The sequence below is a fragment of the Columba livia genome, chromosome 12 (genome assembly GCF_036013475.1).
Source record: "Columba livia isolate bColLiv1 breed racing homer chromosome 12, bColLiv1.pat.W.v2, whole genome shotgun sequence".
Lineage (NCBI taxonomy): Eukaryota > Metazoa > Chordata > Aves > Columbiformes > Columbidae > Columba > Columba livia.
In genome coordinates this window covers 7,572,088-7,599,693 of record NC_088613.1, presented here as the reverse complement: position 1 = coordinate 7,599,693, position 27,606 = coordinate 7,572,088, and the positions used below count along the sequence as shown (strand labels likewise).

The window sequence follows — 27,606 nt, the reverse complement described above, 5'->3', positions numbered from 1 at the left end:
AGTTTCAGCCAGTACTTCATTTGTACCAATGTTTTATTAAGAAATAACATAAACGAATGCTAAAAGGACCTTGTGCCTGCGCGCGGTTCTCCCCAGCTGTTTGCAGCACTGAGTGTGGGACGTGCTTTTGGTTTCAGCTGCCCAGAGGCCAGCGGTTCCCCGACTCCTACCAGCACGCCCTGCATTCCTTGCTGCTCGCCATCATTCCTCATGTGACCATTCGCTATAATGAAATCCCCGAAGAGTCCAGGAATGTCAACTTTAGCTTGGCCAACTTCCTGAAGGTCAGCAGTTTATTTCCTTCTCCCAGGCTTTTATCAGAAGAAAAAACAAGCAAACAAACAAACAAAATTGCAAACAAACAATCAAACAAACAAAATCACAAACAATTAGAAATAAGCAGCAAGCAAACAAATGTGTTTATACTTCTTCATTGAAGAAACTGAAAAGATGATGATAACTCTGGAGGGGATAAACCTTCCTAGGGAAGAAAACTTCTGAGAGAGAGTGATACTCTGTATGTTACCTAGGGTTTTCAGTCGCGCCTAGCAACTGTTCAAAACCTGAAAAGAAATACATATGGTCTCTTTTTAAGTGTTCCTGTTGTCCACTGGAGACTTAAGTGATGTCATCCAAATAATTTCAGAGAAACAGAATCAAGTATGTTTTGGAAAGTCAGCAGCAGCCCAGAGGATCAAATCTGGCTGCTGGAAGGATGGTACTATGGAGATGATTTAGGCTGATTGCTTTTATTTTTAACAATTGGTCACATGTTGCTATGTTTTCTCCAGCGTTGTTTGACCTTTATGGACAGAGGATTTGTTTTTAACTTGATAAATGATTACATTTCGGGATTCAGCCCAAAAGACCCTAAGGTAAGAAGTATGTTTCTTGAAAGGTGGTTTGCAGTTGTACATGTGTATGTCAATCAAAACTCTGTAGTGATTGTTTTATGTGACATTTGGAGGCCTTTCAGACACTATTCTTGCAGAGTCTTCTGGAGGCAAAGACCTCTTTGTCTGGGCCAAGAGCTTTAAACAATGTAAAGAGTCAGAACTAAAGGAGAGATACGTTAATAGTCTAGATTAAAAAGGTAAAGAAGTCCCAAGTGACAGCTATATGCACTGACACTTAGGGGGAACAACACAAAAATTTGCCAGTTATTACTGAATTTCATCAAACACTATTTAGATTCCCCAATCCTTGTACAAACACGTTGAACTGGAAGCAAAAGAGTCAAACTGAAAACATAGTTTGTGTTTGTCTTCTTTCTTTTTCTCCTCAGCTGCTGGTTGAATACAAGTTTGAATTTCTTCAAACCATTTGCAATCACGAGCACTACATTCCTCTGAACTTACCAATGACCTTTTCTAAACCCAAGCTGCAAAGAGTTCAAGGTATGTCCTTTCTCAATAGACTGGTTAGAGAGCTATAATTTATTAGTCTTGATGGATTCTGACCAGATGGAATCTGTTTTGGTGTCAAGGAGATTTATTTCCTGGTTAGCCTGATTTACAGTAACCTATGCTATTCTGGCTGGTTTACTCAATTTTGCTCTAGAATGATATGCGGTCAGTTTTTTTCAGTGTTTCCTATATTCAAGTTTGCATGGGACTATCCAAAAGAAATTACCCCTATTTCAGTAAATACACAAATCGTGCAAGTGTAATCCTTTGTTACTACGAGTGTCAGCATCCCCTGAGAAGCAGGGGATTCTCTCTGGGTCCTGATTTCTCATCTCTGCTAGATAAATACAGTAAAGATTGCCAGGTTTGGGTGCTAATAGCCTGACAAGATAAATACCAGAGAGGAGAGCGAAATTTGGGATTCCCCCATGTGAAAAACCAGCGGATTTATTCTGATGCAGGTGAGGGGATATTTAATTGTGCCTCAGGGTGCAGCCATACAAATCCCACAGTGGTTCCTTTTACATCCCGTTGGTAGAAGCAACACAAACTGTGAAGTTTCCCTTATTTTGGTATGTTTCTGACCACTCAGAGCTTTCTGGACCAGCTGTTAATCTTACACTTACATCAGTTTGGCTACTTGCCTGGCATAATTTAACAAAGTCACCGCTAGAAAAGGCTGAGAAAGAGAAAAACAACTACAGTCCTTCCCCGTTGCTTGCTAGTGGCATAATAACACGAGGATGCTCTTTCTTGGTTAACATTCACCTTTGCATTTTGGGATGGTTAAACTGAAAAGCTGTAAGAGTAGCTCATCTTTTCTCCCGTGTTTTACTGTGACTAGGACCTACCAGTTGAGGTTTTATTTTTTAGGTGCATACTTTAAAATAGTGATAGCAATTGTCATTCACACTCATGTCTTGACAGTAGAGCAGCCTGTCCTCAGGTTGCAGAGGTGCCTGTGCACTGCCTGCCCAGCAGAGGCACGCAGTGATGCATCTCCATTGCAAACTTGTCTGGTTTTATGGACAGACCTGTGATTAGAGAGGACAGCAGGCTCAGAGGTGAGGAGATATCCTGCTGGCATGCCTCACCCCTTTGTCAGCTTACTCGAATGAAGAAAGGGGATGTGCCAGCTCCCTACTACTCTGTTTCTGAGAAAAGAAGGAACAGCCCCTGGGAAGGTGAGTAAGGAGGGCTTCTGCAGCAGAGGCAGAGCACATCCCTGTGACCACATCCTGTTCAGTTGGAGCTTTGCATCCTGGAGCAGTTTCTCTGAAACATCTCAAGCAATAGGGCTGGTTCCTGGTCTGTGTCCCTGCCGTCTTGCCTGGGGCACATGTGTATTTCATCAGCCAGAGCAAACCACCGAGCTTGACGTCACAACCAGCAGCACAGGACTGTTTTTGCAATTGTGTGATAGCAAAAAACCCAAGAGACTGACAGAAGCTAGGAGTTAAGCAATAGCCTTATGAATAATGTTAAAACATGATGTACTTTCCCGTTTCTCCAGGATTTAGAACATTACTTATTCCTGTTTATTTTGCTCTCTTTTTATTTGTCCCTTTTCTTTTTACACATGAATTAGATTTTTTTTCATTTGCTGTGGAACGGTTCACTTCAGTAGGTAGGTCCAACTGGGATCACTGAATCTTCTAAGGTAGAATTAAACATGTAGCTTCCAATCAACTAGCTCGCATCCAACTAATGGGATAACCATGATGTGTGACACTTAATCATTTGCTAACATGACTAACAGTGAAAGCTAGATAATGCTACAGATTGCTTTCTCTTTCCTCTGAATCAGACTTTCACAAACCAGTAAATGCTACTTATGAATCAACAAACCTAAAAATACCTTTTGCAGCCACAGAGCTGTTGGAGCCCTTTGACTGGGATTTTTCAAAGATGTGTGTATGCATCCTGCCTTAGCACAGAAATAGTCTCACATCTGTGGGCTTTTGTTAAAAAAATGAAAAAGTCTGAGCTGACCAAACAACATCTGTACCCTTTAGGGGAAGAAGTCACTTTGGGGTTGTCCCTCTGGGAGGCTTAGTGCCAAAATGCAACAGTCAAATGGTGCCTGTTGTGGTTCTGGTTAGACATATGGATTGCCTGATGGAGATAATGGTGTCAGGGCAAGGTCATTCATAGCAGCCCAAGTGCGCACACACCCTGCACTGAAATCTGTGTCTCTGTCGCTTCTCTGCTGCATTATCCAGGAAAGTCAATGAAAATGACGCCTTACCCTCATAGCAGCCGCTCCTTTGATCACTGTATATAGCCTGAATCTGAGATGCAGGGTACAAGTTAACCAAGGTCATTAGGTACTGAGCTGCCTTTCTCCTGGCAGTCAGTGCAGCCGTTAAGGAGATTTTTTTCAATATCTGCTGGTGGGAAGCTGAGGGAGTCTCAGTTTCTGGCAAACAGCTGCCCAGAACCCTGTCCTGGCTCTCTGGAGCTGGCAAGCCCGGCTGTGCAAACTGCTGGAGGATGCAGTAGCGATCACTTGTTGCTACATCCTTGCTTGCATCCCTCATCCCAGCAGGAGTATTTGCCTTTTCTCTGCTCTCTGACCTGGTGAGAAGGAATGCAGATTGCACAGAGGATGTGGAGCAAGCTGCAGAGGCACTGCCAGGGCTGGGCCACTGTGATAAAACCACCATCTCCACTGCCCATCACCACCCTCATAGCTGCTCTGTGGGGATTAGCACCTCCGCTGCCTGGGCAGTTGGGGGATTTACAGGATCACCCTCAGTCAGGAGCAAAGCAACCCCCCGGCAATAAGTCATGCCATCCTTTTCCGTTTCATCCATCTCTGGCTTTTACTCTTCAGAGCACTAGTCCTTGCAAAGCATCACACTGCACAAATCCTTCATTTAGATGCTGCTGAAGTGGTGAGGACTGAAATTAATTAGCTGGAAGATGCCAAGTTCTTTGATATGACTTAACTCAGTGATAGAGAAAACTGCAGTCAGTTCAGGCTTTATTAAAAGATCAGCGCACTGTAGGAGACAGAGTGATGAACCATACTCGGAGACTGTTTTGTCTTACATAACCATTATGTCTTGCTCTGAACAGATCCCTGGAACAATTCACTTAACCAGTGCCTTGCTGTTTCTTTCAGATGTAAATCTTGAATACAGCTTAACTGATGACTATTGCAAGCATCATTTCCTGGTGGGGATGCTTCTCAGAGAAGCCTCTGTTGCCTTGCAGGACAACTATGATATCAGATATACAGCCATCTCAGTCTTAAAAAATCTCCTGATAAAGCATGCCTTCGACAACAGATACCAGCACAAGGTCAGGCATATTTTGTTGGCTTTTAAACATAATATTATTGAATTTTGTGAAAAAAATGCATGTGTCAGAGCTTTAGATCTTGTGTGGTACACTAAGGGTATTCTCTTTATTTTTTAGGGAACTGTTGTAAGTAACTGATTGTTATGGCATTACAGAAATAGCTCTGAGAAGTGATGTAGGAACACAAACAATGCCATCAGATAACTGCAGCACTCTTATTTATGCAGAGCATTTAGATTATAAAACCCTGAGCCATTAAGGAACTTGAAAGTGTCATTAGCCAAGAGGCTGTTCAACAAAATTAAGCAACATCAATGTTCTTCTGGTCTTGGACTTAAATTAATATCCTGCAATAATATGCTGTAATTAGGAAACAGGACTGATTCCTGTTACAAGTCAGCTTCATGTTCTACTAATTAGTGAATCAGAAGAGAGGATCTGTGGATTCTCATGAGATGCAGGGTGTCCGCTGGGTAACTTTCAGCCTTCTTTGGTCGGAGGCTCCGTGTGTGGTGATGCTGAAAGAGCCTGGGGTTGTGCTTGTTTTCGTTCTTGATGCTGCTCTCTGCTGACCCATGTCCTTGAAAGGGCTGAGCTCCCTGTGCAGACACTACCTGTCCTTGCTCTAGGCTGAAAACATGCCTGTCTAGAGCTCTTTGAATTGCTCCTAGTGTGCTCTATTCCTGGGATTTATCTGGGAATGTGGGTAGCCTCCTGGACACAAACGGTGGGAGAAGTGACCCAAATGTGTCCTGGGCTCCTGCCTTTTGCATGGACCCAGAGCCAGCTCCTCTCTGCTCTCTCCTCTCTGCTCTCTCCTCTCTGCTCTCTCCTCTCTGCTCTCTCCTCTTTCCTCTCATTTTCTCTCTTCTCTGCTTGTTTGGAAGGGCTGAGCGGGAGCTGGACTTGCTTTTCTCTGCCATGATCATCCTTGGTGACTTGCACTGCCATCAAAACAAAGCTGCGGTCTGTGGTAGTTGGCGAGACTTGATCTTTAAGGAGAGATTTGCCAGCTCTCTGTCAAGACTGAGCCAGAGGCAGCCTGTTTCTGCGCTCCTGGGTGCCTGAAAACCCTCACACTAATTCAGGAGCTGTTTGCCCCCTCCGTATGCAGCACAATTCCTGCCTCCTCAAAAACACCACTGGCTTTAAAATTGTCCCTCTGGATTTTTGTACGCATGTTGTGCTCCTGGCTGCATAAGCAGGAAACTGCCTGGAGCCAGGGCAGGATGCTCAGCTGGTGTCCCAAGACACCAAAGTGAAAAAAACATGTCACGGGCAGGACAGGCTGAGCGTGGCAGGTTCTGGTGCTGCAGTCTCACCCCAGCCAAGGAAACCCCAGCTCCATCAATGGCTGAGAGAGGTTTTTTTCAACCCCTGGGCATTTTCAATATTTCTTTAATCTTTTATCATAATGAATCAGAAGAAAAACCTGAACTCTTGTATCAGTTAAAACATGCAATTCAATTCATAAACCTTTATTTTTTTAACCTTTCTATCAAGTCCAGAATAACAAGTTTTTAACAAAAGAGAAGTGGATATTAGAGAGCCCTACATCATGGCAACCCTGTCCAGGTTTGATCTGTATCACTTAATTAAAATTTATCTGTTCCTACAAACTGTTTTACCTAGAAGCATTTGCTATGGAGAATCCCTGACTGGAAGCAATAGCCAGCATTAGGCACGGAGCAAATGTTTTTATTTCATTGCTCTTGGGTGTTGCACTTGAATATCAAGCCATGTGAGTGAAGTGCCTATCAAAGAGTTAGGAAATCCGGGATTTAGTTCATCACACATCCTGTATGACTGAGAATGTTTTTCAGCTCCCAAAATCCCTGAATGCCCCAAGCTTGCTGCTAGAAGGGTAATACCTACCTGGCAGCTCTGGAAGTGGAGATGAGAAGCCAAGCCAATTCATGTCCTCAGACACCCTATAAAGTGTGTAACCAAAAAAAAAAAAAAAAAATTATATATGTTTTGGCTCCAGATTTTCCACCTTTTACCCTATTGAAAGCCTGGTCTCTTACCTACATTTTTCTCCCTGTCTTCTTTCAGAACCAGCAGGCAAAAATAGCCCAGCTGTACCTGCCGCTGTTCGGGCTGCTACTGGAGAACCTGCAGCGCGTGGCCAGCCGAGAGGCTCTCTACTCCTGCGCCGCCGCCTCCAGTCCCGTGAGTAAAGCCCAGCGAAGCCTCTTTGCCCTCCTCCTCCATCCTCCTCTCCCCGCACACCCCTGTGTGACTTCCACTGCCCGCAGCCAGGCTCAGCTGCAGAAATAAGTGTGTTTTGCTTCTCCCCACAGTGCCAAAATGTACTTGTTTCTTTTAATTTGGCTTTTCTGGTGACTCGGTTCTGTCTGTAGCACTGGGCACTGCCCCCTTTTCCTTGCTGTTGTTTAATGTGTTCCTGTATGGTATGGGTAGTGCTATCAGGTATGGTAAGTCCCTCCAAGTGCAATGAGTTGCAAAAGGGCTCAGGCTGGGATTTCAGCAGCTGATCTGGGGAGCTGCCTCTGCCTGAGGGCTGTGTGTGGTTCCCAGGCAGGCTTAGCCTTGCAGACTGGACTTTGTTCCACCTTGTTCTGGGCAAAACAACAACAACAACAACAAAAGGCATTTGAGAAAAAAACAATTCAAAATTTCAACTCAAATGGTGAAAAACAAAAGGCAAAAGGCTACTATGACTTAATTTAATATGTTCTGCTATTCTTTGTATTCCTCCCCAAGTCACTTGTCTCCTTGTTATGGAAGAAAGAAAATGGATTTTTTTCATCTGTTTTTTAAAAGCTGCTCTAATTCGCCTTTTTTAATTTCATTATTCTCTTCTATAAGAGAATAGGTGTTATTTTCCATTGGTCACAAAAACCTCATATTGCTTTACAGACATCCAGGGATGAATTCATGTGCAGTTTCGCATCCCCATCAAACAGATCCAGCCTGATTGCAGACAAAGATCCAGGTAAATTAATTTTTCTAAACTTTAACTTTCCCATTTATTTTTAACATAACTATTTGAAAGTAACTATTACCAGCCCCCGAGACCCATTACCTGAAACCTGAAATAACCATCTGTCAGAAGACCTCTTGGAGTCTGTATGCTTTTCCCCAAACACGGTGTCACCCCAGTTGTCCTTTCAAGATTAATCAGCTTTCGACATGGGGTTTAGGCAATCCCTCTCTGTGCTGTCTGATGCTGTCAGTGATGCACTGAAGAGTGCAGCTGCAAAGGCGTTAATTGTGGGGTTTGGTTTTTTCCCAGCCAGTGGAGCAGCACTTCCAAATGGCCATGCAATAAAGCGAGAGGACTCGAAAGGATCCCTGAACTCAGAGGGGGTGACCAGTTCTCCAGATCAGAGTGAAAATGTAACGTATCTGGGGTTAGAAAGAATGGTGTTCACTGCACTGGTCTGTGGGCTGTGTTAAATAAGGGGAGGGAAAAGGAGTTTGCTGTGGTAATGCTCTCAAAGGCCAGCTTATAAATGCCTCTGTTTGGCGAGATTCATGTTTAACAGAGGAGGTCAGACTCAGGGGTCTGGTATGCTTTCTCTCTTCAAACATCTCTGAGACAGAAATATAACTGTCAACAAATTACTTATCAAAGATGAAAGGCAAAATCCGTGGGGAAAATCTCTGCTCCTATGGTGCATTTATCCACACTCAGATGTGCTGCCTGTGCATGGATGGGTCTCAGCTTGGCCAGTGCCCAGTGCGCAGTGCTGGGAACTGGTTTCCACACACGGCTGGGAGGCAAAGCACCGTGATGTAAGATTGCCAGTGGCCACCGACTTAAGAGAAGATGAGTTATTTGTAGGAGAATCACCACAGGCTAATAACCACTGCCCCAAACTGGCACAAGGAGACTGCGGTCACATCAAAAAGAGCTCTGACCCCACTGTTCAAACAGCATGTACTCTGCTTATTGGCAGATTGTAGGCATGGAAATCAGGTATTTGTGCAGACCAGCTCCTGGTTTTCCTCAAGGCACTTTCCAGATGTCTTGGGCTGGCATGAATAATTGATGCATCTTTAAAAACTTTGGCCCCTACAACAAGCAAGGCAAAGATTATCTGGGCTCCTGCTGGCTTTGTCCTGACAGGTTTAGGAGAGGTGGGGCCTTCCAAGCTCTCCCACATGAATCACGAAGCTACAAGACCAAGTATAGCCAAACACTTGACTATCAAACTGTTCATATTCGGCAAATCTCTGAGCATATGCTTCAACCCTGCTGGCAGCAGCACCTGGCTGGGTTTGCAGAAAACGTTGTTGCTTGCAGCTCAGCTCTTTCCACAGCTAGGCAGCCTCTTCTGTGTCCTTGAAGACATGTTTTTTAGAGCTCTTGAAAACAGCTTTTCTGTTAGGGATTGTAATATCCACAAAACCATTGAAAAGCAATGCCCCGTGGAGGAACACAGTTTTAACACTGCTCTGCAGAGGCAGGCACGCTGCTTATCGCTTGTTCCGCTGGAGTGAGTTGTGTGGTGACTTGATACTTTGGCGTGGTCAACAGCAAAGTTCTGGCTATAGCACTGTATCTCAAGCTCTAAACTGAATGTTTAATTCTGTTGGATTATGACTCATATCTACAGCTTGTCTCAGAATAAACAACAAATAAGATCTGTGGATCGTTCCCCAGACATGTGAGGCACAGCTTTAAGAGAAGCGTTCTGCTTAGAGCTTAATCGTATCCATTTGTCGGAGGATACAGCTAGGGTGAGCACAGAGAATGCAAAAAAGAAAAAAAAGGTAAAGCTTTAGAAGTTGTGTTTCCCACCACGCAATGCCCAAGCCTTTCCCACACAGATTGACTTACCAGCAGGATTTCACTTATCTTTGTCTAAGTCACTAAGCAGGAGGGAAAACAAGAGACTCTTCCAAAAATCAGGAGAAAAGAAAAAGTTCTTAAGCTGAAATTTCCAGGCTTTTTAGTAACTGACATTTTATTTTGAAGTGTACATCTTTAACAAAAAGTTAGATTCTTGCTTTAAACTGTGACAGCTAATGAACTATTTTGTTTGACAAGAACTGATTTCAAAAATATCTGGGAGCTTAGGCACTGCAGAGAGCAGGGGAAGTGAAAGCAGGGCTGCCGTGCATTTCACTGGATAAGGCAGCATTCTCTGCTTAGACATTTTTTCTTGTGGCAGAGAAGTGTTCAGCCATGCGTCCAGCATTTCCAAAGTGCCCATCACCAGGTGGGCAGCAACCCTGGAAGTTGAGATGTCTCCAAAGCATGTCACACATGGTGCAGTGGGGCTGCAGATGTCGGGGGACAGGAGGAATGCTGGTGCCTGGGTTTGCTGCGCCCATGCACTCAGGGCCACTGTCCCCCGCATCACATTCCTGTGCCTTTAGATCCGCAGAAGCTCCACGAGAAGCAGTGTGTCACACTGCAGCCGCCTGGACCAGTTTGAGATCCGAACACTCCTGATGTGCTACCTCTACATTGTGAAGATGATTTCTGAAGGTGGGTGGCTCCTGCTCACTGCAGGACAAGAAGGACAGGAAACCATCACTGGCAGTTTTGGTCTATAAGGTCCTATGTTCATTTTTTTTTTTTAAATCTCAGTGCACTGTTTGCTTGTTGTTTTATATTTCTTTTCTTTTCTTTTTTTTTCTTTATTTTTTTTTCCTTTCAGATACTCTTTTAGCTTACTGGAACAAATTCTCACCCCAGGAGCTGATCAATGTCCTTGTGCTTTTGGAGTGAGTATGATGAGGCTGAAATTCAAATACTGCACCTTTGTGTGGGCAGCACTGGCCAAGAAAAAGCAATGAAAGTGATGTGCCTCGCTGGGTACACATGGTCCTGGGCAGCACGAGAGGTGTCTGGCATGATGTAATGAAATGCTCAACCTCCCTCTGAGGAGAAACAGGTGTATATGGAGGGAACAGGGTGAAGTGGCAGTGTCCTGTGCTCAGTCCATGCTGTGCAGAGGGTGTCCCAACACCCAGGAGGAGCAGGGCTCGTGGCCCACCCTCCTGCCATAACCAGCACAACCTGTGCTTTGCAGCCAGGTTGGTGGAACGGATGGGAGAGGAGACAGGGGTGGGCCATAGGGTTTGGAAACCGAGAGTGTGAGTCAAGTGCCTTGTAAATACAAACCCCAAACTCTCATGCATGGAGGAGTGTGTCTGCAGACAGGGATAGCGTAGATTTTAAATCATAGAACAGTTTGGGTTGGAAGGGACCTTCAAAGCCCATCTAGTCCAACCCCCCTGCCATGAGCAGGGACATCTTCACCCAGATCAGGTTGCTCAGAGTCCAGCCCAGCCGGAGATGTTTCCAGGGATGGGGCATCTACCACCTCTCTGAGCAATTACCTCATTGTAATAAATTTCTTCCTCATGTTTAAAACCATTACCCCTTGTCCTGTGTTCTGGATCATTCCTGATCTGCAAGATCTTTAACAGATACATATTTTATTTTCTTTCTAGGGTGTGTTTATTTCACTTCAGATATGTGGGGAAGAGAAATATTGCCAGGTACTGTATTCTTCTGCCCAGGGCTGAGGTAGGGGGGCCATCCCTGTGCTCCCTGCCACAGCCAGGGCAGGAAGGGAGTGTGCACAGCCACACCGGGTGAACCCACACAGGCAGGAAACCCGCGGGGCTGGGACTCTGCTCAGCACCAATGCTGCCAGCAGAGTCCCCTCACCCTAGCACCCTGCCCCTTCCCTCCCCTCCAGCTCCTGCATGAGACCCCCAGGCCCACGCGCTCCCGGTTGCAGGTTGGCAGTGTCCCCCCCAGCCAGCTGCAGGTGAGACACATCTCTGCTCCCCGAGCAGCAGCACTGCTCTTTCGTTAGCTCTAGGATCATCTGGCGCAGGCAGGGTAGCTTGGTCATTCCCACTGGGATTGTCCAGGATGAGCCAGATTAGTGCGTTGGAGGGAGGCCAGGTTTCCATCCTGGTGCCTCCTGTAATCCTGTTGTGGTGTGGCCGCTGCTGCTCGTCCAAACCTGCAGTCTTTGCTTCCCCTTGCAGGGTGCATGATGCCTGGTTATCCAAGCACACGGGAACCGATAGGAAATCCCAGACGATGCCAGCTCTCCGCAGCAGAGCTGGGGGGATGCAGGTGCGGCTCCAGCATCTGGGCAGCTTGGAGACCTCCTTCACACTCAACCACAGTATGTATAGCAGAGCGAGGTGGGACCGTGGAGTATAATTAGCCCGCTGAAAAGTGCTTGTAGCCATTTTCTGCATGCTGCTTATTGCTTCAAGATGCTGAAACTCTGCAGAATTACGGTGGTCACTGCTCTTCCCTACAGCATCCCTAGATTAGTTCACCAGAAAGATTTGAGCCAGCCCCTTAAAAATCACCTATGGGATTTAGGAGTTGTGTGACTTTTTCCTCTTGTCTACCTCGGCTTAGCTCCTTGGCTGGGGGTGTGTCTAGGCAATGCCTTGGTTTGGGTAGTGAGCAGGGCAGGCAGGAGAGCTGCCCCGTGCAGACACCTGGGCCGGGACCTGCTCTGAGCCTCTTCACGTGGGTGAGTTTTACCCCATTGAAGCACCTTGCCATTTCCCCTCTGTGGGTACAACCTGGACACCCCATTCTCTGTCTGGCTTTAAAGACAGTGAGATTAAGGGGAAGCACAAATACTGGTTTTCTTGGCTGGCATCAGGCTGATACAGCTTCTCTTAATGTAGCTGGCAAATTCAAAATTCAACATCTTGCTATTTTACCTCATCTCCCAAACCCAGTGAAGTGTGAGTGGGTGAAGCTTGTCCATATCAGCATTGAGATCTTGTGAGAGCTGGACTGTTGAACACTGTTTCCTCCTGATTTGCTTTCTATCCACAGATGCAGGCACCTCAGAAGCAGATATTGTGCACCAGGCGTTACTGGAGGGCAATATTGCCACCGAAGTGTGCCTGACAGTCCTGGACACCATCTCTTTTTTCACTCAGAGTTTCAAGGTCAGCATTGAAATCAAAAGTATTGTAGAAAAGTGTGCTGTATTTCTGTACATGTGTAGATTTTCATGATCCATTCTCCTGGAGTGGCATATAATGGAAGGCTTTACAAAACCAAATCATTTGCAGCTTGTTTTCCAAAATGCTGAGTGTTTTACAGGATCTCAGAATAATTATGCACTTACGCAATCTTGTATTTTCTTCAAAACTGCAAGACCAGTGAAAATTACATGGATGTTATAGCATGAGTGTAGGCATTACAAAAATAGAGTAAGAGGAAATGTACCTCATACAGAAAGGAGGGACTAGAGGAAAGGGAAATGAAGGTCTAGTATTCTTAGAACAGTCACTGTTTTCTACCATAGATTGCCTAGAAGCGAGGCCCAGGTTTCTTTGAATTGCTGTACATGAATGTCTCTGGGGCTGAGGTGTTCCAGCTGTCGTTATCAGTTCAGACAGGACCAGTAGGACTGGTAGAAGTCTTCTCTTCCATGTAGTGATTCACACTCCTGGCAGTCATTGCCATCTACAGGACTCAAAGCCTTGATGGTGAAGAGAACCCCAGACTGGCAGCAATATTCTGAAATACTGCTCCAGAAAAGCTCTTCCTCAAAGTGTGGGTGGAGGAATCCTGATTATAGCAATGTGTCTCAAGAACAACTCTAGATTTCAGAGTAAGCACAATGGAGATGCATTTTTCAGATGATTGAACCAACCTGAAGAGAAAGGTCATCATATCCTCTGCTTCTGTTACAGAGCAAAAAAGCCATCCTGGTGTCTATGTTAAATTATTCCTTAAAAGTCTGGCAACAGCAGAAGGATTTATGTGCAAGAGCTAAAACTTGCTTGGCTTTCTCAGTTGCCTCTTTTTGAATATCGCTGAACCACAAAACAATGTGATTTTTCAAACCACAGGATAGACTGGATTCTCTTCCTCTTTAATGGGCTTCTGCTTTGCTTTTATGGTCATACAGTGTCACCATACAAAAGTGTGCTCTGTACTGCAGTAAAAGTGCTGATGCTGTTCTTACTGCCAGAGTAAATGAGTTCAGTTAAAAAGTGTGGATCCTAATCTTACCTTGCTACAAGATGTCTACAGGATATGATTGGACTGGCAATGACATGGGCACTACTGATCTCCCATCGATATGGGGTATCCACATCCTCATTGAGTGGCCACAATGTGCCAGGCTTCCTGTGCAGTGGCTGCAAGGATGACAGCAGGCACATTAACTCTGACACCAAGCTGTATTAATCCTCTCCAAGTAATTTCACTTTCCATATTTCCAAAAGGTGCAAACTGTCAAAACTTTGCAGGAGCCAAGGGAAGTGTACTGACTTACTGCAGCTACAAATCTGTCCAGCGAAACGATGTGATAGTCTTTTTTTTTTTGACTGCAAACGAAACACTTGTTGAGACAAATGTGAAGAAATGGAAAAAACAGCGTGATAGTTATGTTGGTAACAGCCTGTTTTATTTAAAATAACTCTAGGCAACCAGTGAAAGTTGTACAGAATATTCAGTTAGGGTTTGGAAGTAGTGCTGCAAAAGTGGTAACATATTTTTGTTCTGTTCTCTGCCAGAGAAATATCATCTGAGCAACTAGTGTAAGCTTGTACTGGTTGTCACATTTATTGGTTATGTTTTTACTGAAGGCCCTGATCTTTATCTGCCTTAAGAACTGATGTGGTTGATTATGCAAAATTATCTCTGTCATTTCCAGCTTTGGGCACAACATTTCTGCAAAGTAAATTCTCCTATTTCTTTCCAGACCCAGCTTTTAAGCAACGATGGCCACAATCCGCTCATGAAAAAGGTTTTTGATATTCATTTGGCTTTTCTCAAAAATGGACAATCAGAAGCCGCTCTTAAGCATGTGTTTGCCTCTCTGAGAGCTTTCATTAGTAAGGTACGTAATACGTGACTCCAAAGGTGCAGGAGAATTTATATAGGTATGACAGAAGAGACCAGTGTGCTTAAACTCCTGTTAAACTGATATTTTGTGCAGTTTGGAGATGTGTTCTAGAAAACAACTTCTCTGTGGATTTGAAAAACAACCTGGGTTAAGTTATTTATTTCAACAATTATTTATTATTTGATGGGTTTCAGGAAACAAAAGGAGAAATTATGAGGAGTTGCTTCACTTGCCTTGGTCACGAAACTGCTGTTAAAGATTAGTATCTGACCAAAAGCTGGTGCTTCTTGAATCTTTGCCCCAAACTGTCAGTATTGCTGACAAAGCTGTTGCGTGAATAATACTTGTACTGACAAGCTGCTCCTCTCCCATTGCGTTTGAAAGAGAGTACTACTGGCTGAACCTCTTTCTACACTTTTCGGAGCCCTGTTACACAGTGAGGCTGTTTAATCCCCTGAGCTCAAGCAGGGCCAAAGCCGCAGGTAACCACATAAGAGCAGTGACTTGTGCTATTGCTGACATTTCCCTTTGCGCTTTTCAAAACCTGCCACTTCTCGTAAGTACATTTTTGAGACTAGATGTACATGCAAACTCCATTCCTTCCAAGCTGCTCGGTTATCATATATTCAAAATGGATTAAAACCTCTCAATTACTTGGGTGCAACACTTCATTAATGAGGTAGATCCAAGTGGTGTGAGATTGCAGACAGGCAGAGCACAGTATGTCAATGATAAGCAGTGATGTGTTACTTCCAAGGGAGGTCTTGCATGAGTTGTCAAACAAAGCCTGACTAAGGAAAGAAACTGCTAAACTGTTTTTCAAAGATGGAAAAAGTCCATGCTATGTACATTTTACTATAACTCCACGGCAAAGCTAAGAGCTAGTATGAGTATGTGTAGGGCTGTATTTTGGTTTGTCCTAATGACACACAAGACTTCTACATTTTCTGCTCCTCATGCTATAGGCGCCTGCCTGGCTCCAGACAGCATGGTCCCCTATGAGGTATTTTTCCATGGGGCTTCTTAAAGCCTGCCAGATTGGCAGCTGGCACTGGCAGGAATCACTCAGTTTTTCTACAGACTCCAATCCATGTTTATTGCTCTACCTTTCTTTTGAGTTTTCTGCTTGCTGTGATCTCCTTAACCTTGAGATGCATCCTGATGCAGACCTGCACTCACCCCCTTCAGACACAGTCTCTCTGCACATCTCTTCCCCTTACTAGTTTAAAGTTTGTTTAGCCAGAAATACTTTGTTTTGTGCATAGAGTAAATAAGAGACCTTCCTTGCCTCCCTGGCAAATTTTCTGTGGTTGTCTGAACGTGAAGCCAAACCTGCAGACCTGCTCAACTTGATCTCATGTTCAGCCTTCAAAACTTGGAGCCTGTCAGGGGTTCCACGCTCACTTTCCAAAATGCCCATGACAGCAACGCAAACTGCATTCTTAGCTGCTGCAAGAACAGGCAGTGGGTTCATTTTCTTGGATTTATGCCAGCCTCAATCCACGCTCAATTTGCAATCGCGGGTCTTCAAAGATATGAAAGAATTATTTCAGTTTATTTCTCACATTTCCCGGATGGCAGGACACAGTGTCGCTTCTGTAAAAGCAAGATATGAGCCCAGAAGATGGTATCTATAAGGAAGTGTTTTCTTTGCTAACTCCATAACCACATGAGTCCCAAACTTCCGTTTAAGTCCTCTGAAGGACTTTTCTAAGGCCCAAAGTGACAATAAAATAGCTGGAGGGATCACTGTGTTTCACAACAAGTGCAAGGATGGCATGTTTTTCCATGAGTTTGTTTTGAACTATAAAAGCTGCACTGCTTTGTTTTGTGTTGCATATCACTGCTAGCTATAAATTAGTGTTAACTACAAGAAAACCAAAAGTGAGTTATACCTTTGACACAGCTAGAGTGGACAATTTGTCATTTTTATGACCTTTTGTAGCTAATAATTACAAGGGAAATAATCCCCCTCTTATCTAGGGTCACAGTAAATGGTTGCTGGAGGGGAAAAAACTCCTGAGATTTATTTTGCACCCCGAAATCTTTCTTAAAAATAGCTTGCTTTCTACATTAAATCTGGTTACTTGATAGGCAAAAGACTTTAAAAAAGAGAAATGTCACAAGAAAGCAAAGAACAAGCAAGGTCTATAATTGCTTGCATGTTTGGTTTTGGTTTTGGAATGAATCCTGCTTGCGTGTATGTGTGCTGGGAATTAGGGAAGGAAGCCATCTCTGTTTTACCAGCTAGGAATATGCAAAAGAAGCTAGATTGCTCTTGTTTTTATACTCTAAGTTTTCTTAACATCTAAACCCTTCATTCAGACTGTAACTTAGAGATTATTACATATTTACATGCTTGCGAATGGTTTTGAAATGAAGGGTTACAAAGAAAATCTTGCACAGAGGAGGGTACCAAGATAATTTGCACCAAATTAAAGAGCAGCTCAGACACACGGATGTGAAAAGGATGGAATCTCCATGTAGCTGCCTGCTCTGTGCCTCAGCATCCCTCCATGCGTTGGCACTTGCAGGGCATGTTAGAAGCGTCACAGATCCCAGACCCTGAAGGACCCAGGCAGCAGAGCCTTGCTCCTCTCCTGCAACAGCTGATTTGAGATGCTTTTCCCTGTCCTGTCCACAGTTCCCTTGACCACACCAAGCTGTGCTTTCCCTCGACATCAGTGCTCTCAGGACGCAGCACCAGTACAGCCTCCCATGCAGTTGTGAAGGGCACTTGGCCTGTCCTGTCCGCTACTGTGGCTGCCCTGTTCTTGTGTCCCTTCTGAGCTGCGGCCTCTTCAGGACATACTCACTGTGTTGACTCCTGCTCTGGCCCTTCATGTCCGGGCTGGATCAGAAACGTGCTCCTCCAGCACATGCAGAGTCATCGCCACACGTGCTGTTTCTCAACTCTTCCCAGCTCGTGTTCTCCTGCCAGCTGGAGAGCCACGGGCAGCACCTGGCCAGATCTCCAGCAGGCAAACAGACACCCTTGGGTCTGCCACCCTGAACCCGGCATCAGGAGTGATTGCATCTGCTTGACTTGGTCTCCAGAAGGCAGCTGGCTGGGGACACAAGTTCCCTATGAACAGGGCACAAGTTATCCCCCCAGAGCTGGTGCTGTGTGGAGGGGAGTGTGCAGGGGGAGATTTGGGGCTTCCTCTGCAGCAGATTCCCAGACAAAATTTTTCTCCCTTGCATTGGGTTGGAAATGTCTGAAAACCCTCAGCAGGCAAACAGTGGTCCTTGCTGAGAGCAAGTGCCAGCCATGTCTTTGTAGGTGTCCATGTGCTGGCTGGGCTAATAATCCCAGTGCTGATTGTGACTCCATCTCACTATGGGAGAAGGATTGCATTACAGACAGACAGCAATTACTTAATTGCTCCTTTCCCCAGTGCACACATGATCCTCTTAGCCGTGTGTTACTATGATGTTTATTTGCTTCTTTTCTTTCTCCCATTTTTTTTTTCTGAAAATATTTTTGGCAACAGGCAGTGAACAGCAAATATTTGGGCAGTGTCTTCCTACTGCCTTGAAACCTGCGTGGTTCAGTGTAATCCCAATGGTGTAGTCTCATTAGCTACAGCTCCTAGATTCCTGTTTTGAGACTCTTTCACCAGCACACCATGGTGGTAGCCACAGTAGTACCATAGCTTTTCTGAATCAAATATACTTAATGCAAGGAGTAGAGGGTCACCGCAACAGCTCCAGGCTCTGACTTGGAGGATGTGAGTGAATACTTTTGACAGTATTTACTGTCATCTTCTATGGGGAGAAGGTAATGGGGCAGATAGTAGCGGCTCATGGGCTGTGTGCTACGAGGACCATTAGCCCTTGAGTGAATGGAGCACATCTCTGCCCTGAATGGATTAAAAGCATGGTTGTCTCTGTTACGTCTTTGTGCCAGGAAATTCCCTCGGGGCTGGTCCTCAGCTGCAGCAGAGGGAGCTGAGTGCTGCTGTGTGATGCCCGAGCAGCCTCTGCTCCCTCTGGGAGGTGTTAGCATCACCCCTCTCCAGCCAGGTCCCTGTGGTGGCTGTGGAGGTGGCTGCATGCCAGCACAAAACCCTTCCTTGTTCTGCTTCCCTACACCCAGCCCACTGCGGCCAGGGTGGAAGGAAGCCAAGTGCAGTGCCCCCTCCGCACCAGTTACTGCCCATGACCACAGCCAGACAGATGCATGTTGGCGGTCCCCGGCTCCAGCGAGCCCTGCATGGTGGCTGCTGCCTGCCAGGACCGGGCACCGCTGCCGCTGTCTGTTTTTCAGGCACGGCTGAGCTGGCCTCTGCAGACATGCTTGGAAGTAGATGTTTGGTAAGGTGATACATGTGCTATGGCAGCATGAGGTGCTGATCTTCCCCTTCTGCTTTTCTTCACCCTGATGCAACTCTCCGAGCCCCGTTGCTAGCTGAGGCAGCTCACAATGCAGCTTGGCTTGGTCCTGCTATTCCCTAGGCGCAGGTCCATCTGGAGGGCCAGGACAGGTCACTGTGTATTTTAGAGTCTCTGGGAAAAGCAAGTCTCTTGTTTGCATTCCTGAGGGAAGTCATGATTTTAGGCTTTTTTGTAGGAATGCATGGAAGTAGCTGTGCAAGTATCACAGGTCATGTTTCCTGGTGGGGCTGGATTTCTGGGTGGGCTCTGGTGGATTTTCTGGTGTCCTAGTTGGTAGCCTTTGGTGGGAATGTCCGTGGGACCTCTCCTCTCTGCCCCATTGCCATTGTTTATGACTTTTGTAAGAACATAAAACTTTTGTCTGTCCAAGTTGGTGAGAATTTGCCATTGAACCCAAAAGTTATTTGGGATGGATATGTGGACATACACAAGCACATCCCCAAAACTGTGACAGCAAAGTTCTCATTGCTCTAGGAAACAATGTTAAAAATAGGCCCCAAATCCATTCTCACAAATACTTTCAGGCTCAAAACTCTGACAGAATCTTTATTTAGGCTGCCCAGGCTGGAGCCCAGTGTGTTGTCCTGTGGATGTAATTTTATGGTGTATTTTCTAATATTTGCATGCCTTTTCTGAAGTTTCCTTCAGCATTTTTCAAGGGAAGGGTGAACATGTGCGCTGCCCTCTGCTACGAGATCCTGAAGTGCTGCACTTCCAAGGTGTCCTCTACAAGGAATGAAGCCTCTGCTCTGCTCTATCTCCTGATGAGAAATAACTTTGAGTTCACCAAAAGGAAAACGTTTCTGAGAACCCATCTTCAGGTCAGTGACCAGGGAAAAGGTAGAGAGCAAGATGCCTCAGACCTAGTGAACAGATACATCAATATAACTATGTCACCTCCTATCTGCAGAGGATCTTACTGTTATATGGACAAAAATCCTCTTGATTTCCAGGCTTTGCCCAATTCCTGTTTCCAGTGATTGGCCCAGGGCCCTTTGGGCAAAATACGCTGCTATCAAGTACTCCAAGCTGTCGAGTCCTTGGAATCACAGATACAAGACACTTCTGTTTCCCAGCGGCTGGCCGGGATGGGGTGGAAGGGATGGCAAGAAGAGCTGCCTTTGAGGCAGGAGGAGGGATTTTTCTGGAGCTGCTTTTGCAGCTTTGTCTTTTTGAAGCAAATTTAGATACCCGGTGGAGCAGATGAATACTGTCTGGGTTCTAACGAATCATGGAAGAAGGTAACTAATATACAAATAGGGATTTGTATTACGGTTGTTATATTGTTAAATCTGTGAAGCTGCTGTTCAGCAAAGCAGTTTTGTCCTCTGAGAAGTATTTATCCTTGTGAGATGTGACAGCAAAGCCAACAACAACAGTTGCTTATGTTGTGGGAAAGATGTGATGTTTTCCAATGAGTGTTTTATGTAACTGTGACAAGAAAACTCCTCTGTCAGGACTCATTTAAAGTGCCTACCCTGTCCCAACAGATAATAATTGCAGTGAGCCAATTAATAGCAGATGTGGCACTCAGCGGTGGGACAAGGTTTCAGGACTCCTTGCTCATCATTAACAACTTTGCAAACAGTGACAGGCCTATGAAGGTAAGTTGGAGATGTTAAATCACATTATGTGCTATCATCTGAAGATGCACTCAAGGAAATCATGTTTAAGGGTAAGGCTAATGATTGGAACTATGATTTACAAGCTCCTACTGCGCTGTGTTTGCTCAGTAAACAAGTACTGTGCCAACAGCAATAGGACCAGCTGCACAGGCAGGTCATGCTCCATCCGTGAGGCCTCACATCAAGAGGAAGGAGCTCTGCAATTCAGGTTATACTTTGCAAAGTGTGCTGTTTGCAAGGGTGTCCAAAGCGCTTTCCAAGAATTTCCAGCTCTCCTTCCCACAAGGGAGGGTCTGGTACTTCAGTCGTCTGAAGGTAATAATTAGCAGGAATTAATTTTAATTAATTCAGTGTCAGTAATATTAAAAAAGCCCTCTTTCATGATGATCAATGGTTATATTTGTTCAGAAAATAATTGTCTGTCTTTGCACTAGAATTAACATCTTCTACCCAATGCATTGAACAATATATCATAACTGCAGCTTGCTCCATAGCACACAGTGTAGCTGCCAAGGTAGGACTGGGGAAAATGGGAAGAGTTTTTGCAGTTCTCTGGTTACCCTATGACTTAAAGGTAGAATGGGAACCCCAGGTGTTGAGTTGTGCTATAACAAATTTATAGTTAGAGTATACCTGGCAAAAACCTCAGTTCTCTTCACAGATGCTTATAAGGGTTTCACTGAGCCACACTTTGCTGATTGTATTTTATATCATGAGACCATCATTATATCCAGTTTAAGTGCAAGAGTACAAAAGAGATTTCAGTGCACTGGAGAGGATGCCGTGCACCGGGAGAGCTTGAGAACAGGAGCCCAAGGAGAGGGAACATGAGCCAGGCTTATGAAAAAGAAAGCTGAGGGGGAACCTAACTTCTGCTTTCCACTACTGAAAAGGAAGGCTGTAGAGACGAGGAGGCCAGGCTCTTCACAGAGGTGTAGGGTGGAAGGACAAAAGGCAACGGGCACAAGTTGCTAGAAGGGAAAGGCCAAATTTACTTAAAGAAAACATTATTTCCCAAGAATATGGTTCAGCTCTGGAAAAGGACCCAGAAAGGAGGTGGGATTTCTGTCCTTGGAGATTATAAAACTTGGCCTAACAAGCGTTGCTCTAACCCAATGATGGCCTTGCTCTGGGCAGGGGATCAGACTGAAGCCTGCGTTTCCTTTTCAGTTTATTACATTCCTGTGGTGGGAAGCTCTACAAATGCCTTTGGTGCTTTAGGAATTAAAGAGTGACCACATCAAAGACTAACAAGCAGGATGTTGAATGACATGAAAGCCACTTTGGGCATGGTTTACAGTCCCATCCTGGGACATTTGCATGCACAAAGCACATCTGTCTCACTCTCACACCAGCTCCTCGGAATGCCAAAGCACCTGCGTTACCATAGCATGAGAACAGCCATCCTGGCATCCTGCACATGGCCAGGAGAGATTGACCCTGTGCACACCCAGGTTGAAATGTCTCTAATTGTAGATTAAATACTGTACACTGTATGAAGTGTGAGTGCAATAGGCAAAAGCTAGTTAGTCTTATCTCCTGTGGTCTCGGCATTTTCAGATTGGCAGTAAGTGGAGTGTTAGCTGAAAGGGCAGCAACAGTCTTTTGTTGGCAAAGCCTGGAACACCATTTATTTCTGTATTCGCGTCTAATTAGATCTGTTTTGTGTCAGGCAACTGCTTTTCCTTCTGAAGTCAAAGATTTGACAAAGAGAATCCGTACAGTGCTTATGGCTACAGCTCAAATGAAAGAACATGAAAAAGATCCAGAAATGTTGGTAGATCTACAATACAGTTTGGCCAAGTCTTATGCAAGTACCCCAGAGCTCCGGAAAACATGGCTGGACAGTATGGCAAAGATACATGTAAAAAACGGAGACTTTTCAGAGGTAATTAATTTAATTAAAAACATGATGTGAAACAAAACAGCTGTACAGATGACGTTTTAATTTTTCCTTTGTACTTTGCAGGCAGCCATGTGTTATGTTCATGTAGCAGCCCTCGTTGCAGAGTTTCTGCACAGGAAAAGTAAGTGCTGTTTGAGAGGCACAGGGACAATGATGCAGTGATGGGGTCTGGGGAGATCAGAATGTGTTTAAAGATAAATTTATCTCGATATGTTAAATGATTATTTTAGAAACAAGCTAAAAGGAAAAAAATAATACAGTCGATAAAGCCAGAAGAAGATGAGTGTTTTTTAGGAAAGGAATTCAGGAGTTCAGACGCGGGCATTTACTAGACTGGCCAGGTCTGCTTAGACAGTCATGTTGGCGCTTCCTGAGTAAAATAAGAATTGACACATCATGTCTCGATTTAAATGTTCAGTTGTATTTTACATTAGCAACCATGCTCACAGGGGAAGCCCATGTTAAAAATTGGCTGTCAATATGTTCAACAGAAGTATCACTGTTGGTGCTACAGACAAAAATTTGTCAAAATTCAGTCAAAAAAATGAGAGTATAGCCTAATTATACAAATATGTAAAGAACAATCAGAAATAACACATCAGAGTGTTGTGGTTTAATGCAAAACAGGAAGGAAGGACGGACTTGTGTGTCCTCAAGTAACACCACTTTGCAGGTTTTCCTTAAATATCTGTTCCACAGTTGATATATTGAACTAATTTCTCATTTCCATGTAAGGGAGTATTGTTGAAATGGACACAACATTTCAGAAATTTAAGCATAGAAGCTGATTATATGCACTGCCTTGGCTGGAGAGGTCCCTAGTGCCTTGTTCAGTGGGCTTGGAGTCCCTCCAAATTCTGTACTTTTTCTTAGATGTGGGAAAAATCGGGACTTGTTTTTCTGATACATATACACATTTCACCTGAGTGCAGAGGGGAGGGTATTGAAAGTTGGCAATTCTTTATTTGTACCCTGGTGGCTGCTTACCACAACCGAGTGGTAAAGGAGAACTTCTAAAAAAGAAGAGGAACAAATCCAAAGGAATATCAAGTGACTACATTGAGTTATGTCTGCCACTGGCACGCTTTACATATATGTAGGCTGAAAAGGGTTCAGTAAAGGCTGAACTGCTCAAAGGTTTGGGGTACCTAACTGTGATGTCTGCTAGGTGTGTACAATCTTGTTGCCTTACTACCCAGCTCTCCAGCATCCGTTAATAGCCTTCTCCTAGCATCTTCTGTGCAAAAACATACCCTTGTCCTTCCCTCACGACTTTCATTTCATTGTAGTCAGTTAGGCTGGTCAAAGATGACTTTCAGAGTGCTCACTGGGAAATCTGTTGTGCTCGATGTTCATTACGTACTAGGAATGACTCCCACGGCAAATGGCTGGGGAAGTTCTGATGTGTTTGGTCTCACAGAGCAAACCAGTAGCAAAAATGGGAGTCAGGTTCCCTGCTACTTGTCGGACTTTGCTAACAGCTAGACTGCTTTCCTGGCCATTAAAGCATGACACATTTGAGATATGTTATTCCACTAATCCATTTGCTTTTGTCTGCTACAGAACTCTTCCCAAGTGGCTGCACTGCCTTTAGGAAAATCACTCCCAACATTGATGAAGAAGGTGCAATGAAAGAAGATGGTGGGATGATGGATGTACATTACAGTGAGGTGAGGTCTGGTAGTACAGACTATAGGATATTTGATAGCCAATTAGGATTTAGTTTTAGACTTCATTCATGTGATCTCTAACAAATTACACTTGTGAACTGACATCTGTAAGGAAGACTCTTCCACAGCAATTTCCCATGAGAAATCTGCGTTGAAGGATTTTTCAGTGTACAAGTCATATATGTTAGAACTGGTGTAAATTCTTGATTCCTTTGAAAGGCTTTTCTGGCACTGAGACTGAAAAAGCTACACCACAATCTTTGCCTGCCACGTTATGCAAATGCTAATTCTGTCAGCACAGGGACAGAATGCAATGAAGCTCTGCCAAGTGAGAGGTCAGCTTAGGTTGCCCTTGAGTTTGGGCTGTGCACCACATTAGCAGAACAATCCAGAAACCATAGCAGAGCACTGGGGAAGTGGGTGGATCCTCCAGTGAGCCACAAGGTCTCACAGTTACTTTTGCACCATCCCTGTACAACTGCATTGGGTGGGCTACGTGGCTGTGCGAGGTGGTCCTGCAGCCCAGCTGCCCGTTCATCAAGATTACGCTCTTTGATCCTTAGCATCGAATACCACTGCAATTGCACACGTGTTCCTTGGACTTGTTTCTTAGACATGTACCTCTTACTTCAGTGCTGTCACCTCCATACCTTCCCAGAGTTTTGGCATTCTCCTGGGGGAGTAGCTAAGTAACCAAGACATTGTGATAATGATTTATTAAGAATGAATTCACTTTTAAAAAACAACTTGTCCTTTTTTTTCTCCCAGAAGTTTGGAATACCTTTGGAAAGGCCAGGAGCACGCAGGGTTTAAACTTATGTAACTGTGGCTACTTATACTGGGACCTGTTAATGTATCTGAAGTTAAAATGGTTTTCTTTTCTAGCTTTGTTATTAACAACACCCGTTTGGCTGCTCTTGTAGGAAGTCTTGGTAGAGCTGCTGGAGCAATGTGTAGATGGCCTATGGAAAGCAGAACGTTACGAAACAATTTCTGAAGTTTCAAAACTGATCATTCCTATTTATGAAAAGCGGCGTGAATTTGAGGTACTAGTTTGAATCTATCGGGTAATTCCCTGTATCGCTAAACAAAAAACAGGAGGCTTTTTTATTTTTGAAATTATGAGTTAACAAATTGGTGTCAGTAAAGCAGACACTGTGCTTCATTGCTGGTCCTTTAAACAAATTAGTGAAAGCAATGTTCTGGACAGTAATTATAAAAGCTAAAGACACAGAAGACTCATATTTAGTGAATAATTCCCACCTTCCTTCCCCTAAAATAAAGCTGTCGTCCTCCCATATGCTCATCAAAGCCAGATTCTTTTTGATGTTTGAGCATTGTAAGGGTTAAAAACAAAGTGAGAACTGTTCAAAGAAAGGACCAGATCTGCAGGTAATTCAGGGGCAAGTGGAGAGGAAGGAAGGAATTTGATCCCAGCCCTCGCCTTGCTCCTTCCCAAACCTGCTGTGACCCGAGCTTTGCTGGGGCTGTTGCTGGACTGCTGAGCAGCGGTCCTCTTTCCTTCCCTCTCCCGTGACCCCCTCCACATCAGAACATCATCCAACTATATAATTGAAGCTAGGGGAAGCCTTAATCTATTTTTTTTTAATCATAAAGCTGGTTTTAATTAAAAAATAATAATAATTTCTGGGTAGAATACTGCAAGCTGCTCTACCCTTAGAGACTTAGTCAGGGCATGCTGAGATGGTAGACTTAGTCTTCTCTCTAAGGATAGTGGTCTTATTGAAGTCTGTGGTGCCTTTCAGACCTGAAGATAAGCACGTGCTTAAGATTGAGGTTTTTCAAAGAAAACTGCATGAGTTCAACCTCTTTAGAAATTCAAGCTTGAATTCTCCAAAGGCTTGTGTGCAGATATCTCAGTAGCTTCAAGTGTTAGCTAGATTTTCATGCTTGCAAAATTCTGCTTTAATGATGTCAAGATTTGATTTCCAGAAACTTACTCAACTATACAGAACGCTTCATGGAGCGTATGCTAAGATACTGGAAGTAATGCACACAAGGAAGAGACTTCTTGGAACATTTTTCAGAGTGGCCTTTTATGGACAAGTAAGTATATACACCAGCTCAGCAGTTACCTAGTTTCTGGCCCCTAAAAACTACTGCTCTGGCAGTTCTGGAGATGAAAAACCTGCTGCCACTTCTGGTGCAGCCACTGCCATATCTACATTGCACCCTTGAGGTGACGGTTTGTGTATCTCTCCTGGAGTGCTTGATATCTTACCAAGTTTATGATTCTGCTGGTGGGCTTTTCACAAAACAACTAAGCAGTTAGGAAGTGGCTCAGTGAGTTCAGAAAACACCAGGGCTTTTTTTTAGTTATAGTTATTATAAGTTACACAAACACAGTTTAGTGTGTATAGTATATAGCCAGTAACAGTATATAACCACCACATGCAAACAGCAGTTGTAACACATCTTTTTCTGCAGACATTTGCACTTCTAGATATTAGTAGAGTAAAAGGTTATTGGAGAAACTGGAGACAAAATACCTATCAGTGTTGGTTACATGCTTGTAGTGATTGATAGCATTATTTGTTAGCTGAGGTAGCCGGGAAAATGGACAAGATTTGGAGTTCAGAATCCCAGGAAGGAGCATGATCTTATATCTAATGAAGTCTTCTGAGCCTAAAAGCAGTTGTTTTGGTTTTCATTTTGTTTTGTTTTCCAGCTATACCAGTTAATCTAATAAAGTGTGTTACCTCTCATCTCCCTTGTGTCTCTGAACTATCTGCTTCTGCTTGTGGACCCATAACGATGGGGTGATGCAGGACTCCTCTTTAGAAAATGCTATGTAAATGATATTAGCTGTGCCTTTCCTGGTTCCTTCTTTTAGGGGAGATGATGAATCCCCTGAAACCATCTTAGGTTTGTGCCTTTGAACACCGCAGCCGTTACACACAGAAAGTATCTGAGCATTGACTTTGGCTGCAGCAAACACACATTTTGATTTTGTCCTCATCTTATCTTCGACTTTGGTTATGTAAAAATAAGGTTAGCAATAGATAAAAGGGAACAACTGCTGGCTTAATTTTCTAGAAGCTGTAGAAATAACGGGATCAGCCCCTAAAATTAAGCTGTTTAACGTATCATCCAGACAACCCACGCTTTTGCACTTTGGACAGTTTTGTATGCCAGATACACGTGAGATAGTTTTAACTTTTGGCTGGAACAGTTTGCCAAAGCATGATGCTTTCATGCTATTTCCATTACAGGAAGGTCTGGTGATGCAGACACGACCTTTAATTCAAGTTTGTCTCTATTTACAGCAAATACACAGAGTTCCACTTCCCTGAATACAAGAGGAATCAAAGCAGAGGAAACACATTTCTTTATTTATTGCCTAGAGGCCCTTTCAACCTACACAAAATCCTTCTCTTTAGACTGTTCATGTGGCTTTACTATCAGAGCTTCTTCAATATATGTGTCTTTCTGCTCCTTTTG

The 27,606-nt window shown here is 44.2% G+C and overlaps 1 protein-coding gene and 1 long non-coding RNA gene across 9 annotated transcripts in view; one reads left to right on the top strand and one right to left on the bottom strand.

The window, feature by feature from the left end:
* The window catches only part of DOCK11 (dedicator of cytokinesis 11), an 80,155-nt gene that overhangs the window by 44,126 nt on the left and 8,423 nt on the right, over nt 1-27,606 (top strand). For 3 of the 8 annotated variants that reach the window (XM_065077647.1, XM_065077641.1, XM_065077646.1), the window contains exons 28-49: nt 138-284; nt 792-875; nt 1,286-1,397; nt 2,995-3,033; nt 4,534-4,712; nt 6,768-6,884; nt 7,596-7,671; nt 7,972-8,075; nt 10,065-10,176; nt 10,349-10,415; nt 11,148-11,195; nt 11,399-11,470; nt 11,697-11,839; nt 12,517-12,632; nt 14,402-14,539; nt 19,582-19,764; nt 20,434-20,547; nt 22,241-22,456; nt 22,538-22,595; nt 24,038-24,144; nt 25,068-25,190; nt 26,098-26,211. In XM_065077647.1, the coding sequence (XP_064933719.1) occupies nt 138-284; nt 792-875; nt 1,286-1,397; nt 2,995-3,033; nt 4,534-4,712; nt 6,768-6,884; nt 7,596-7,671; nt 7,972-8,075; nt 10,065-10,176; nt 10,349-10,415; nt 11,148-11,195; nt 11,399-11,470; nt 11,697-11,839; nt 12,517-12,632; nt 14,402-14,539; nt 19,582-19,764; nt 20,434-20,547; nt 22,241-22,456; nt 22,538-22,595; nt 24,038-24,144; nt 25,068-25,190; nt 26,098-26,211 (2,469 nt within the window). The remainder of the gene's footprint in view (nt 1-137; nt 285-791; nt 876-1,285; nt 1,398-2,994; nt 3,034-4,533; nt 4,713-6,767; nt 6,885-7,595; nt 7,672-7,971; nt 8,076-10,064; nt 10,177-10,348; nt 10,416-11,147; nt 11,196-11,398; nt 11,471-11,696; nt 11,840-12,516; nt 12,633-14,401; nt 14,540-19,581; nt 19,765-20,433; nt 20,548-22,240; nt 22,457-22,537; nt 22,596-24,037; nt 24,145-25,067; nt 25,191-26,097; nt 26,212-27,606) is intronic. The other 5 variants (XM_065077648.1, XM_065077643.1, XM_065077645.1 and 2 more) reach the window with 3 other exon arrangements.
* Nucleotides 176-7,887, bottom strand: LOC135580705 (uncharacterized). The gene is made up of 3 exons (XR_010475652.1): nt 7,762-7,887; nt 6,588-6,643; nt 176-311 (listed from the first exon to the last, which is right to left on the bottom strand). It is a non-coding gene; the product is annotated as an uncharacterized LOC135580705 (long non-coding RNA).